This window comes from Poeciliopsis prolifica, unplaced genomic scaffold (genome assembly GCF_027474105.1).
Source record: "Poeciliopsis prolifica strain line A6 unplaced genomic scaffold, Auburn_PproV2 SCAFFOLD002, whole genome shotgun sequence".
Lineage (NCBI taxonomy): Eukaryota > Metazoa > Chordata > Actinopteri > Cyprinodontiformes > Poeciliidae > Poeciliopsis > Poeciliopsis prolifica.
Window position 1 is genome coordinate 11,040,358 of NW_026562377.1, and position 14,390 is coordinate 11,054,747.

Genomic DNA, 14,390 nt, shown 5'->3' on the forward strand with positions numbered 1-14,390 from the left:
TTTTAAATCTCACCAGTTTTTTTTATTTGTTTTTTTTTATTATTATTTTCTGGTCGGAAGTACTTCCCGTGTCAGAGGTTGAGCACATTGTTCCTCCGCGGGATATTATGGTTTAGATAGTTATGAATGAAATCGCATTGAGTGAACAAATTTAGTACTTATATTCAACCCTTGCGGCCTTTCAACCACTCGGAGTGGTTGTAGTTTTATGTCCTTATAGTCTATTTCAAGAACAGCGTTTGTGGTAAGTGTAAAAACTTGTCTGGGAAGCATGCTAAAATTAGCATTTAGCTTGAACGTAGCAGCAGAAGTTGTAGTAATTAATGTATTTGTACGGGTGACGTAAGGAATACGTAGCTTTGTAAAATAAGATATTGCAAGTCCAAATATTGGTTGAAAATCTTACAATTAAATCTTAATTTATATGTTATCAACTTTACACACCACGGGTAATCAATGCAAAAAGACAAGAGTTGGAGTAAAATCATCATATTCTGCTGAGATCTCTTGCTTTGTTGTTATTTAATAATCTGAGATGTTTGAGAGGATTTTTTTTTTTTGGCAGACCAAGAAATAGGGAATTACAGTAATCAAGAAGAGACGAAAGCATGAATGGGGTTTTAGCATCAGTGAAAAATACAATTGATTTTACCAAACACGAAAAAAGTAGACTCTACAGTTTTAGGCACCATGATTTTTTTTAACTATTTCATTTTCTGTATGTTTTAAAAGTTGCTGTTGTAAATTGTTTCCTCTTCTTGTTGCTTGATATCTGTTGCCTAGTGTTTTTATTTTTTGTATTTATTTCATTTGATCTCTTCCAGGAAATCAGACTGAACACAAAATGGCTGGAATCCTGTTTGAAGATATCTTTGATGTAAAAGACATTGATCCAGATGGCAAGAAGTTTGACAGAGGTATGTGAGATGAAATAAAAAACCGCCCACAAGAGGAAAACAAAATAAAAGTGCATAATATAAGGCCTACACGCCTGTATTATTAATGGGTTTCGTTGATTTATTGATTCTGTCTCTGCTTAGTTTTATGAGGGTGCTATGTGTTTTTTTTCTAACCCAGGCAAACATAGTGTTAAGCCCATTGACTGATGGTGACATAACAACATAAAATAAGTAAATACAAATTTCAGGAGTATTTAATGGAAAATCTATTTGAGCAGCTTATTTGTAAAGAATGGAAAATCTAAATCTTCTACAAAACTTAATTGTTAGATGTGTGTCTCTTTACCACACGCATTTAGACAGCATATGTTGTTTACATGTTGTTGTTTTTTTTTTGTCTTAAGTGTCTCGACTACATTGTGAAAGTGAATCTTTCAAGATGGACCTCATCTTGGATGTGAACATTCAGATATATCCTGTTGATCTTGGTAAGATCTTAACTGCTTTTGTCCAAGATGGTTGTCTTACTTTGAAATAATGTTATCTAGTTAAATAGAAAGCTTTGTAACTGTTTTGCATGTATTTAAAAAAAAAATCTGGTGTCAATTGGCTTTTAATAAGATACAATGGGTTGATTTTGTTTTATTTCTCAATTGCTCAGATGAGATGTATAAAAAACATGGACATAAAAATTCAATCCAGAGGAAACCTATGTCAAGGCATCTGTTAAGACAATGATGCCATCATTCTCTAATTTTATTTTCCATGTCATTAAGGTGACAAGTTCAGACTGGTGATTGCCAGCACATTATATGAGGATGGAACACCAGATGATGGAGAGTACAACCCTCAGGATGATCGACCGTCTCGGTAAGACATTTTCCACCGCATACATTTCTGCATGTTAATGTAAGTAAGCAACACCATGTGTTTGCAGTTTGAAGTTTGTACTCAGAGTTACATTTGATTTTGTAGAGCAGACCAGTTTGAGTATGTGATGTATGGAAAGGTGTACAAGATTGAAGGCGATGAAACATCAACTGAAGCAGCGACACGTCTGTAAGTAAATTGGTTGTGCAGCATGAGTGAGTAGTAGTGACATTGAGTCAAATGAAGTTATTTAGTATGTATAATGCAAAACTTGAAATCTGCATCAAAATATGGCAAATATGTTTATGAGAAAAAAATAATTGTATGATGTGCTTATACTTTCAGCTCTGCCTATGTGTCTTATGGAGGTCTTCTTATGAGGCTGCAGGGAGACGCCAACAACCTTCATGGTTTTGAAGTGGACTCCAGGGTCTACCTTCTTATGAAAAAGCTGGCCTTCTGAGCACTGGTCTCCTGGTCCACTCACTCACTGCACTCTGTTGTCATCTAACTTTGAAGTCATAGTGAAATTTATACATCTATGTTTGGAGCAATTTACAGAAGGATAACATGGACTATTGGAAAAATACTTTTGGAAACACCTTTTCTGTGTCTTAATTCATAAAAATGCTTTAACAGAGACACAGTACACACTCAAGACTTTGGCAATAACAGATACAATCTCATTCTCAAGCAATTGTAAATAAATATTTCTTTTATAAAAACAATGGTTAGCAGATGCAAGGCATTTGCATAAGGATCTTGATCCATTATGGGGTTTATTTTATTTTTTTCTTTTTCTCAAAACCTGCAAATACTCGCCTCAAACATCACATTTATTTGGATTTTTAACAGCACGACACCAGCGAGACTTGCTGTAATAGTGAGATGAAACATCAAAAATGTTATCTGAGACATCTTCAAGGGAATCACAAGTTTTGTTCAAGGGAATAACGGTTCATATAATTTAAGTTCGCATTTACATAATTTATTTTCAGATGTTACATTTTCACAACAACCATTTTGTTTATTTCATATGTCGACAAACCATTCAACTTAAAGATTTGTAAAATCGACTTTGAATATTAAGTGGTGTGGCCATGAAAAATTCAAGATGGGGACAAACTGAAATTCTATGATGCTGGGGACTGCAAATCAAATTAAAGGCAAGAAAAAGCAGCTTTTGTGCACAAACAGAGCTGTTTAAGCCTGTGATAATGAATGTCACAGGATAGAGAAGAGTTACCAGTGACTCACGCATTCCTGATAAATGCAAGTAAAACTTTAATTAACGTGGAATTTTCTGATGCAGTAAAACAGGCCTGCCTGCACATCATGTAACAACAGTATACTCATTTTTTAAATGAGAAATATTTTAATTTTTCAGATGGAAATTGGTAAATCACAACATTAGATCCCCCAATTCACACTAGCTTCTCACATAAATTGTGATGCATTTAATGTGTTCAAATACATTGCTGTACAAAAGTATTCACATCCCTTTGTTTATTTTTACATTCTGAGTTTCACAACAGTAACTATACTTTCAATTGAGATCCACACAAAGCAGTTCATAATTTTAAAGAATAAGAAAATGTTGTTTTTCCCTTTTTATTCTCATATGTATACAATTTTGAAAAGTGTGGAGTGCATTTATATTTAGTTCCCCAGAGCCTAATTAAAAGAACCCTTTTTGGCTGTAATTTTAGCTGCAGTTGGTTTTGGGAGGATCTCACATTGGCTACATAGTGCTGGTGAATGCTATTCTCAATTGGCATTAAGTCTGGATACAGATTGTATCCTTCCTAAAACACTTATTGTTGTTTTGAGAATATTTTTAAAGTCACCTCCAGTCTCTAACAGGGTTTTTATATATATGGTTGTGCATATTTAGATCTATCCAGCTAAATATGCACAACCACTCCCTGAGACATTTTAGGCCCACACAACAACAAAATATAAATTACACACAATCTGAATTTAATTACTAACTAGTTTGCTTCTGGAAGCATGCTGGTTGCACTTTATGTTTTTGGGGTGCATCAGATTAAATGGGGCAGAATTCATTTGCACGCCTCACTTTTCAGACTTATTTGAAGAACGTTTATTTTCATTCCATTCCATTGTGTTAATTTGCAAAGGTCTGTCATAAAATCACAATCACATTTTATATGAAATGCGAAAAAGTTCAAGCAGGAATACTTTTGCTAGGCACTGGAAACACTAATGTCAGCTACCTTAAAAAATCCCCAAAATCTACTATTTGCTGTACAGTTTTTGAAACAAAAATATTATGACTGATGACAAAATTAATTAGATCAGACAGGCTAAAACAGGAGTGTCAAACTCCAATCCTCAAGGGCCGGTGTCCTGCAGTTTTTAGATGTGCTACAGGTACAAAACACTGGAATGACATGGTTTGATGACCTCCTCCTTGTGTAGATAAGTTCTCCAAAGCCTTGCCAATGACCTGATTATTCTATTCAGGTGTGGTGCAGCAGAGGCACATCTAAAAGTTGCAGGGCAGTGGAACCTCCAGGACTGGAGTTTGACACCTAAAAAAAATATTTTTTTATGTTTAACACACTTTCATATTGGTGAACTTTGTCAGTTGTCAGGTTTTTAATGGTTACTCTTAAAGACTCCATTCAAATGCATTTAAAATGCATATGAATGCTTATGAAAACAGGAATGAAGATTCATGTTACAGTTTGGAACGTCACTAGTTTTTGTGCTACCGGAAGTGACGTAATCTGCCTTTGGGGAGATTTATACGTATTTAGTTGGGTAGGATTGGTCGTGGCGAACAGCATCTGTTCTGAGACTTTAAAAAATTTTTTGTCAAGTCGCTTCACACTTTTTAGCTGCTCCGAATAGAAAAACACAGTACGTTCTCAGTGGTTTTCTTTCTCCTGTCTTCCGGCTGTGGACAGATTTAAGGTCTCATCTCCGTCGGCACTAATTGGAAGCGCACAGGACTTTTTCAGCAGAGCTTCGTGTGGAGACGGCGATGTCTTGGGAAAAATCAGCGAAAAAAAATTAAGTGAACCACAATGGACTATCAACGTAAAAAGAAACTGACATTCTCCACCATTGGACTCATTTTTCTTTTTAGCGGTGTGGAATATGGTAAGAAGTTGAAACTGCTCACTGACGCTCTGTATTAGACGGGCAGTGACATAACTAGTGAATATATTTATTTGAGCTACAGTCTTGTGTGTCTTTTAAAAGAGTCTGCAGTTTTGAAAGCTACGGAAGTGGATTTGATCATACATTCTGTTTAAATGCCATCGATTTTGCTAACAGTTTTGACCTGAACCAATAAATGAACAAAAAGTGTATTCTTTTATATTGTTTCTTTTTTTTTTTACCCTCCATACTCTACTAGATTATGAATTTAAATCAGAGCTATGGCTTAAAAAATACAACTCCCTATTTATGCTACCTCTATTTATATTTTTAAACAAAATAATTTACAAGACATCACAAACTGATCAAGTTTAAATTCTCTTTCAGAGATGAGTTTAAAAGGACTTTCAATAGAGTTGAATTAAGTGAAAATGCCCGTACATATCCAGATTGACACTCCCTACCCCCCACTCACAAAAATGATCCTGTCTTTTATCAGGAAACTTAATCTTTTTGTCGTTTGCTGTAATATGTGAAGAAAATGTTTTGTACTCCAGTGTACGGATTGTTTACTAAAAATCCCAGATCTAGACTCTTAACTCTGTCCTTCCTGACATCACAACTGTGTTGGGACGTGGTGGCCATCCACCACCAATCCACTACTGTGTCCATCTGGACCATCCAAGGTTGCACAGCAGTCATCAGTGAACAAGTCTGAAAATTAATCTTTATGTATGGCTGGGCCAACTGCAACCATTTCTCCTTGTGTGCAGTGGTTAGAGGTGGCCGAATAGTAGGTTCATGCACTGCAAGATCCTCCACCTTGACGTTCCAGATGCACCAGCGGCTTCAAAGAACTGTTTGCTGCTTTCTTAAGGCATTTTAACAGCTGCTCTCTTAAACTGATGAATTTGTCTAACAGAAACCTTCCTCATTATGCCTTTATCTGTACAAACCCATCTTTGTTCTGAATCAGCTACACGTCTATTAACAGTATAATAACACTTCACTTTTTGTTAAGTAGCTAATGTTTACATATCTTGTCATTCTTCACTACGCTATCTGAAGGTTTTCATCAGCAGAGACATCCTTTTCTTTCCCATATTGCTTCAAACCTGTGGCCTGCTTAGAGATGTGGAAGTTATCTTTCTCCACATGACAAAAGATGGGCATTACCCAGATTTCAAGAGATTGAGTAATCACTTCCTCCATTCCATTGTTTCTTAGTATGATTTATTGAGCGTCACCTGACTTTGCCATTGAGTTTAGATTGCATTTATCTTGGTTTATTCTTCGTCTGAGTGATAATCCAGATGGACATTGGTGGTAAACAAGAACCCCTTCTTTTTGAAAAGTTTGACTGCAGTTCCCTTAAATGAATATAAATTGATATGATTTAATGTTTCTACATAATGACATTAACCATGCAGTCATTTTATCCCCACCTCTTTTGTCTGTAGATTTTCAGTAAAGCAGAACTGATGGTTTAAACACAAAAAGAAAGTTGATCTGTAAAGCCTGTTTGATTTCTTTAAGATTATTGAGATAAGTATTGAAATTTGTAAGTTTAACTTTACAAATTTAAAGAACACTTTCGAACAGTTATGTTATATTTTGAAAACCAGCAATATTTCATTTTGTGCTGATCAAATGAAATGCTTTGCCTTTTTACAGCAGGAAGTCAAATTAAAATGTATACGTTTGCATTATGCATTTTCAGCTGTTATATTACCCACGATATGGAGGTATCTGCAGACTTTAGAGGCAGCTCCTTATTTCCTGGGTTTGGCCCTGTCAGCCTTCAGCCTCAGTGGGCTCTTGTCTGGACCGCTGTTTGGATATTGGTCCGATCGGACACGGACAACAAAGAAAATCATTTTGCTTTGTAACCTTTTTGAGATAATCGGTAAGTCTTAAATTCCCCATATTATACTCACTGTTCATGCCCACAAATAGTATCTTCAGTTGTCTCCAAAACTTCTGTAAAAAAAAAACTACTACATACATAATTTGTTAACATGTGTCTTTTGCAGGTAATTTTATGTACTTCATGGGCTACTCAAAGTGGCTTTTATTGTCAAGTAGGCTGCTGGCTGGTAAGTCATTCTTCACAATGATGTCTATTAAAAATGAGCATTGCTATAAATCAGTTTTATAATTTACGATGATGTAACCAACATGTCATTAACCTTTGAAAATTTATTTCACTGCTTGTAGATGAGATAACACATAATTTGTAAACATTGCCACCAGCCTCATTATGTTACTGTCCTCAGTAGCATGTAAATGGGTGTAAAAGAAAAAAAAATCCCCCTCATGTTTTTTCTCAGGTCTTTGACTAAGTGATAACTTAAGTAAATACAAAATGCAGTTTTCAGGATTCAATTTATCTGGAGAACAGGAAAAACTAAACCTTCAATTTATTCTGGCCCTTTGTAAAGAAAAAGTCATAGCCCATGTTAAACCATGAATCAACTGTGGGGGTGATTGTGGACGCAGTGGTAGAGGTTGCTGGTTTGAGACTCCATTTCATCCACATTCATTGTGTCCTTGGGAAAGACACTTTACCCATCTTGCCTGCTGGTGGTGGTGGTCAGAGGCAGCTACTCTTCTGTTGGATTTCCCCAGGGCAGTTGGTGCTATAATGTGGCATTAGCATGTCTATGAATGGGTGAATTAATCGCTTTGGAGTCCTCTAAACCTGATAAATCACCATACACATACAGGCAATTTAACACAAATTTCAAAAAAAAAAATTTCAGTAGAAATTTGGTGGTGGTGTGGGCCTTTTTTCGATGGTTTAAGACATCCACAATTTGCTGTCATTGAGGGGACCATAAACTTTTCTCTGTAGTAGAAAAACTGAAGAAGGTCTGACCTTATGCTCAAGTGCAACTGGAGTTGGTGATCCAGAGCACATCAAAGTCAACTTCTGAATTACTGAAGACCACACAAAAGACAGTCAAGTTTTGCTATATGGAATGCATCCACACATCATACCAAAATCAGTGTTAGTTATTTCTAACTTGATAAGCTTCTATAATGTTGGCTTTGTTTTGGTTATGTTTTACTGATGAAGCTTGGCATAGGCTCCAGAAAAATGGCATATTTATATGGATTTTTAGATCCTCACTAATTTTACCATTGATCCCTAATAAACCTTTTACATAAACTTGGACACACTTTATGCAATGACTTGTTCATTTTCAGTGCCTGTTTTTATGTTTTAAGAGTTTAATGTAAGATAGTGATATGCCAAGTTGCGCAGGTTTGATTCTAGATTTTCTTAGTTGAAATGTTCTTCGCAATGTGGCCACTTCCCCTAAGATCAAATTGCACATTTTGTGTTTTCATTTGCAACTCATACCAAATCACAACAGCAAATTTTAGAGAATATATATATATATTTTAGAGAGAAAAAAAAAATATATATATTGTTTTCTTTTTTTTTATCAGGCATTGGTACAGGTGCTGGCTCATCAATTTTTGGCTTCCTGACCAGAAGCACAGCTCCAAAAGACCGGGCCACTGTATTTGCTGCTGTCATGGCTTGTAGACAGGCTGGCCTTCTAATCGGTTTGTGCGTCTGTGATCTGCTATGATATCAATTAAAAGATAATTTTATTGTAATTTTTAAAAAAACGTTTAAATCACATCAAGGACAGTGTTTTATCTGTTTCCACTTACCCAGAATTTGTCAAAGTGAAAAGTTTACCTTGGTTCTACTTAGGCCCTGCATTCAACATCTTTCTGAGACTCTGTGACTTCCATATTGGTCCTTTTATTGTCAACAAATATACTGCACCAGGGGTAAGGATGCAAAAAAAAAAAAAAAAAAATCAAATTTTAATGTAAACTGATCACAAGCCTGACTAAGAACTAACAATCTTCTTTTCTGCTCATTACAGCTGTTTATGTTTCTGTTGTGGATTCTCCTTCAACTGGCAGTGGTCTTCATGTACTGGGACTTGCCACCTACGGAAAGAAGGAAGACCGATAACATTTCAAAACGGCATGAAGAAGAGAACGTACCTGGCCCTAGCAAAGACGAAGAAGAAGAAGTTGTTGAGGAGGAGGTTGTGCCGCTAATGACCTCCCAGGAGCTTGTGGGCTCCTACGGCTCCGTGATGACATCCAGCCAGTGCAAAAACCACAAATCGGATGAATCCAACAACTTGCTCAGTCACAGTCATTTGCCGCTTGAATCTCCTGTGACAACAGCAACCTCTGAGCTTTACAGTACTTTCAGGAACTCCAGCACATGTCAAGGTAACTGTTAGATGGAGTATGCATTTAATTGGCTGAAATAATTGATTTTATTTCTTTATTATCTGTTCAATAAAAATCTTAAAATCATTTGGTGTAAAGTATCAAAAAATGTTTACTCGATCTCTAGGGAAAAGTATTAACGTTATTTAACAATATATGGCTACAGATTTAGGGTTTGTAATTTTTAAAGTGATCTTAACCACTTTGAAGGTCATTGCGTATTGATATTTGTTGTAGCTTTTGAAAAAAGACGCATCAACGGTCTTGAAATTTGGTTTTCCTGTAACTTTGCTCTATTTGCTGTTTGCATATCAGAGCTCCTGAGAGAAGAAGTGATTGTGCTGCTGGCTGCTCAGTTCATCACCCTTTTCAATCAGACTGCGCTGGAGGTATACTTGCTCGTATACAAAGGTTATGTGACCTTAGCACTAAAACAAGTTCTTGTTTTTCTGAGTACAAGAAACATGATGTAAAACTACTTGGAGTTACCAAAGTGTCTGAGTTCAGGAGACTTGCTGAACCCTACAGAACGGTGTTGTCACACAGACTTTGTATACTTTTGGCTTCAGTTGCATCATAATAAATTAGAATATCATTAAAGCTCCCTAATTTCTGTCAAGAAGCAAAAATTATGTCTGTTCTACACAAAGTCTACATATTTCTGGTGTTAGTTTATGTTTCTTTAATGGTCATCATCACAGCTAACAATTGGTACAGAAGACCAAATATGTTCACTGGAGTTTGAGGTATTTTGCATAACTGAATGCATAGAAGCAGAGTTAACGTACTTGATCGCTCCCCCAAATCATCATGGAGGAAACTTCACAATGGACATTGAGCTTCTCCACTCAGACTATGGATGTTGATTTCTAAATGAAACACAACCTTTACTTTCATTTGACTAGTTCACTCTGGAGCACAGCAATGGTCAAGTTCTTTTTTTTTTACACCTATGCAAGACTTTCCCGATATAATCTGTGATTCTGGAGTGGCTTTAAATGAGGAATGTGAGAGTTGCACTCTGTGTCTAGTATATTTTAAAAGGAGCTTTTGACAAACTGACCCTAGCTACAGTTCAGAGATTTCAAATCTAAAACTGTATTTGGTTTTGCCTCACAACTTTCTCACAGCTGTTGGTGCATGTTTTTCAACTACACTTTTTCCTTCCACTCAACTCTATCAAGATATATTGAAGAAACTCTGTTAAAATCTAATTTCTTTAAGAATTACCTTTGTATGGCTCATTTGGGAATATTGTAAGCAATAATTAACAACATTAGCAAGTATAATCGGTCGAAACTTTTCAGTGTATGATCTGTATAACATAAGAGTTTTAATTTTGAGTGATGGAATTACTACAAATGTTTTTTTTTTATTCTAGTTATTTAAGATGATGTAAATTCATAAAAACACATCTTAGTAAACAGCATTGTAAATTTTGATTTACTCATTTTAGTTTGAATAAAGATGAACTCATAGGAATCGAATAAAAACGGTAATGACATTAGTACCTTTTACCTACAAATTGTATTTTTTTTTTCCTCCAGACTATGGTGACACCATTAACCCAGAAATATTTCGACTTTAAAGAGCTTGAAAACAGTGTGATGTACTGCCTCGGAGGTGTGGTGGTGATCGCCGGTTTCCTGCTTGTGCACTGGCTGAGCCGGCTCTTCACAGAGCGGTTGGTCCTCGCTGTTGGTTTGACCTTTTGCAACATCTCCTGCATCTGGTGCCTCATCTTTCTCACTAATCCAATGGGTCAGTTTCAGCTTGTTGTACTTGTATGTATACTGGATGATTCTTCAAATAAAGTCCAAAATTTAGTTTTAGTTTGTTAAACATTCAAATTAATACCATAAACTTTGAGTCTCATCAGAAATTCTCACTAATTTTGATCCTGCTTTTATTTTTCTTTTTCTTTTTCTTCTTTCCTCCTGCAGGTAGTTTTTCATGGCAGCTGGCAGAGTTTATCATCGGGGTTTTTCTGCAGGCCCTGGGTTTACCTTTTGTGGCTGTGGCCCAGGTTTCCCTCTTCTCCAAAGTTACATCAGAGAGAACCCAAGGTGAGTAACAGTGCCATCTAATGGATGCATAAATATCTGCCTCTCTTTGGATTTATGTCTCCTTCCTACTTACCTGGCTACTCCTCAGAAGCTCAATCATGTTAATCAGTAAAAGATTAATATGTGTAACTCTATTTTTGCGGTTGTTTGTCACCGTCTCTGCAGGCTTTAGTCAGGGAGTGCGTCGCTCAGTTGGGGGTCTAGCCACCATCCTGGGCCCTCTATGGGGAGGTGGACTGACTGAGCACATGTACATAATGGTGGGTGTAATGGTGGCACTTCTGGTCCTGCTTTCGGTAGGTAAAAAAATAATAAAATTGTATTAAGTTCTGAACATGAAGCATTGAAAATATCTTTAGCTCATTTGTTTGAAATGTACCTTTGTATGGCCTTAATATCCATATCCATAATATCAAATATTCTAATTGCAGACAAAGACAAATTTGAAAATTTTATTTGCAGGGTCTCTTAACTGAATGTTTTCATTCTTCATCATTTAAAAACTTGCAGCTTTTTACACCCCGAATGAAGATCTTATTTTAAGTATGTCATTTTGTGTGTCTGGTTTTGTGTTGGTGGATTTTATAATTATCAGTCATCTATTTTGTTTTAAGAATAAATTACACAAAACTAGCTTTTTATTTTGGAGAATAATACATTAGTACTTCAAATAGGGCCAGTAAGAACTTCTCTATTCAGTCTGGTTATCTTAGTCTGGTATTAAATGAGTTTCATCTGAACTATTCAAAAAAGCATAAAAGTGAGCATAAAAGCCAGTTGTCTTTTTTTTTTTTTAAACCACAGACCTGCTTGCAATAACATGCAATACTTAATTTTCTTTTGTATTAATCCAGACAAATTATTTGCACTTTCTACAGCTTATGGTGGCTTTCTCATACAACCGTCTAGTGGAGCCAACAGTGGAGCACACGGAAGGTTCAGAGCAAAGCAGCAGCAGCAGTTCCTGTATCTGAAACTGCTGCCGCAGTTACAAGGTAAAATAACTTTAAGTTTCTGTTGCTCATTTCTCAAAAAGATAAACTTTTTTGCACAAAGCAGTGACCCTTATTAAAAGTTCTTTAAATCAAAATAATTATGCAGGAGATATTTTCCACAGACACATTGATCTAAATAGTTTTGTGCAATGAATAAAGGGCTGCTTGTGAAGCTGGTTTGAAGACGTTTTTTCCTCTGGAATTTAAGTTATAATTGTATTGTGAATCTTTGTTTTATAAATTTTATAAAAACACTTTATTTGCTAAGAAAAATCAATATAATTTCAAATTCAATGCAGACTTGGATGAGTATTTTCCATTTTTGTATATTTTTTATTTTGTTCTGTAGTTTTAAAAATTAAACCAACAGTTTGAATAAAAAAACAAAACAAAATATAAATTAATAAAATGACGTGGTTTATGGAAGAAACTGCAGTTTTATTACTTTTACTTGAATGAATTTATTCTGTTTACCTGTACAGCCTTTGTATACTAAACACTGTGGAAACATTACTTTCTGATTTTAATTTTTCTGTTTTTATATCAGAACATGGTGCAAAGTATCTTGTCCAGCATCTTTAAGTGTAAGTTGGGACCAGTTCATGAGGTGACATCTCTCTAAAAAAGCAGTTCACTGACTGAAACATGGATTTTAGTGGCTGTTCATTTGAAGAGGTCTAATGGTAACTCCTTGTTTAAATATTTTTTTGTAAACTTTATTAAATTATAAACAATTTTCCAATTAGCATCTTACTGGCTGTAGTAAATTAAACACCAGCTTGTGCAACGTGCATCATTTTAGACACTTGTTCTGGTGGGGAAATACACAGGGAAAAAAATTGTATGTACTAACTGTATGATACTCTAGTTAATTTATTTATTTTTTTCTTCAAACCACAGTTGTCAAATTTGGAGTACACTTTGTGTGGTGTTGGTTAATTTGCTCTGCCATTAGTGGAAAAGTTTTTTGTTTTTTTTGTCAGTAATTTTATATGTCTGTTCCTCTGTCTGTAATTTTTTTCCCCTGATTAGATGTTCTGAATAAAATTTTTACGCTTTAAGTACACACTTCTTCCTCCATGTGTTTAATGTAGTGCTTGCTTTTAACACGAGTGGGCGCCATTAGTCTCTGTTCTGTTCATCGTCCTCATTAATACTGAACCCTGCATGCCGGGAGGCCGCAGCCAGAGAAGTGTCTTGTTAATCACTCGTGTATAGAACATGAGCTCCACCGACGCTGTTGGAACATGTATAAAATCTAATTGTTGTTTTTGCAGACAGTACTGTAGATGAAATAAAGATTTCATTGGGCTTTACATGCACAAAATGGTAAAATATTATAGTGGCACAATAATTTTTTTATTTTTTATTTATTTATTATGGTCTAATTGACCTGTTTCCATTCTCTATTTAATGATTTACCAAGAACAGCATTTTTCTGGGTAAATAACAGTTAAAATTTTACATTTATAGATTTTTTTTTTTTAAATTGCAGATCACATTGAAGGAAAAAAAAAATGCTTTACTAAAAATGTCTGACAGAAATCCTGGGTTAATTTCAAGGTTATTTTTAAGACAAAATAACCTTCATTATAACACCTGAAGTGTATGAACCAAACATTTTTAAAAACCTGTTAAAATTATGACTGGTGTTGAAAAGAAGTGACCTTAGTGTTTTTTAAAATTGTTTAGAGGGGGGAAAAAAATAGTTGCCATTATTTGGTTACTTGAGGTTGCACAGAATGTGCTTACATTTCCAGTTTAAAAAAATATATATTTATATCGAATTGTCTAAAAATTGGACTATTAGAATATTAAAAAGTGCCTTTTATGTATAAATTTATTTTAATCAAAATTTAAAATGTAATGAACTAAACAATATGGGATCAATGGCTTCACAATTTTACAAGCCTAAAATTATAAGTTGCTTAACCCCATTATTTATTATTTACTTAAAATAGATTTTTGGAAATGAGGAATGTAAAGACAATGAAACAATTCATAGTTCTCCTAAATATCCCAGAAATAAATTTCAATGTAATTGATTTTTCAGTTTCTACATTTTTTATTCTTTCAAAATTAAAAAGTCTTCAAAGTTTAAATAATATTTGAATTATTTTTTTGAAGGAGCTATTAAAGCTCAAATATCGGTAATTTCTTGT

At 34.9% G+C, this 14,390-nt stretch overlaps 2 protein-coding genes across 2 annotated transcripts; both read left to right on the plus strand.

Moving 5' to 3' along the window:
• The first annotated feature begins 72 nt into the window (after positions 1 to 72).
• Positions 73 to 5,118, plus strand: polr2h (RNA polymerase II, I and III subunit H). The gene is made up of 6 exons (XM_055051253.1): positions 73 to 244; positions 825 to 917; positions 1,304 to 1,387; positions 1,676 to 1,769; positions 1,875 to 1,958; positions 2,115 to 5,118. Exons 2-6 carry the CDS (start codon positions 845 to 847, stop codon positions 2,230 to 2,232), a joined length of 453 nt encoding a protein of 150 aa, XP_054907228.1. The 5' UTR covers positions 73 to 244; positions 825 to 844; the 3' UTR covers positions 2,233 to 5,118.
• Positions 4,823 to 13,252, plus strand: mfsd8l1 (major facilitator superfamily domain containing 8-like 1). Its single transcript, XM_055051242.1, has 12 exons — positions 4,823 to 4,898; positions 6,619 to 6,804; positions 6,932 to 6,994; positions 8,355 to 8,474; positions 8,629 to 8,708; positions 8,807 to 9,167; positions 9,483 to 9,556; positions 10,715 to 10,928; positions 11,111 to 11,233; positions 11,399 to 11,529; positions 12,112 to 12,228; positions 12,776 to 13,252. Exons 1-11 carry the CDS (start codon positions 4,823 to 4,825, stop codon positions 12,205 to 12,207), a joined length of 1,524 nt encoding a protein of 507 aa, XP_054907217.1. The 3' UTR covers positions 12,208 to 12,228; positions 12,776 to 13,252.
• The last annotated feature ends 1,138 nt before the right edge of the window (positions 13,253 to 14,390 follow it).

Bases quoted from the DNA above. Each gene is read 5' to 3' on its own strand.
- polr2h (XM_055051253.1), top strand. From the start codon at position 845: ATGGCTGGAATCCTGTTTGAAGATATCTTTGATGTAAAAGACATTGAT. The intron at 1,388-1,675 runs GTAAGATCTTAA...CATGTCATTAAG, and splicing joins GATATATCCTGTTGATCTTG to GTGACAAGTTCAGACTGGTG. The intron at 1,959-2,114 runs GTAAGTAAATTG...TTATACTTTCAG, and splicing joins ACTGAAGCAGCGACACGTCT to CTCTGCCTATGTGTCTTATG.
- mfsd8l1 (XM_055051242.1), top strand. From the start codon at position 4,823: ATGGACTATCAACGTAAAAAGAAACTGACATTCTCCACCATTGGACTC. The intron at 8,475-8,628 runs GTTTGTGCGTCT...GGTTCTACTTAG, and splicing joins ACAGGCTGGCCTTCTAATCG to GCCCTGCATTCAACATCTTT. The intron at 11,234-11,398 runs GTGAGTAACAGT...CCGTCTCTGCAG, and splicing joins TACATCAGAGAGAACCCAAG to GCTTTAGTCAGGGAGTGCGT.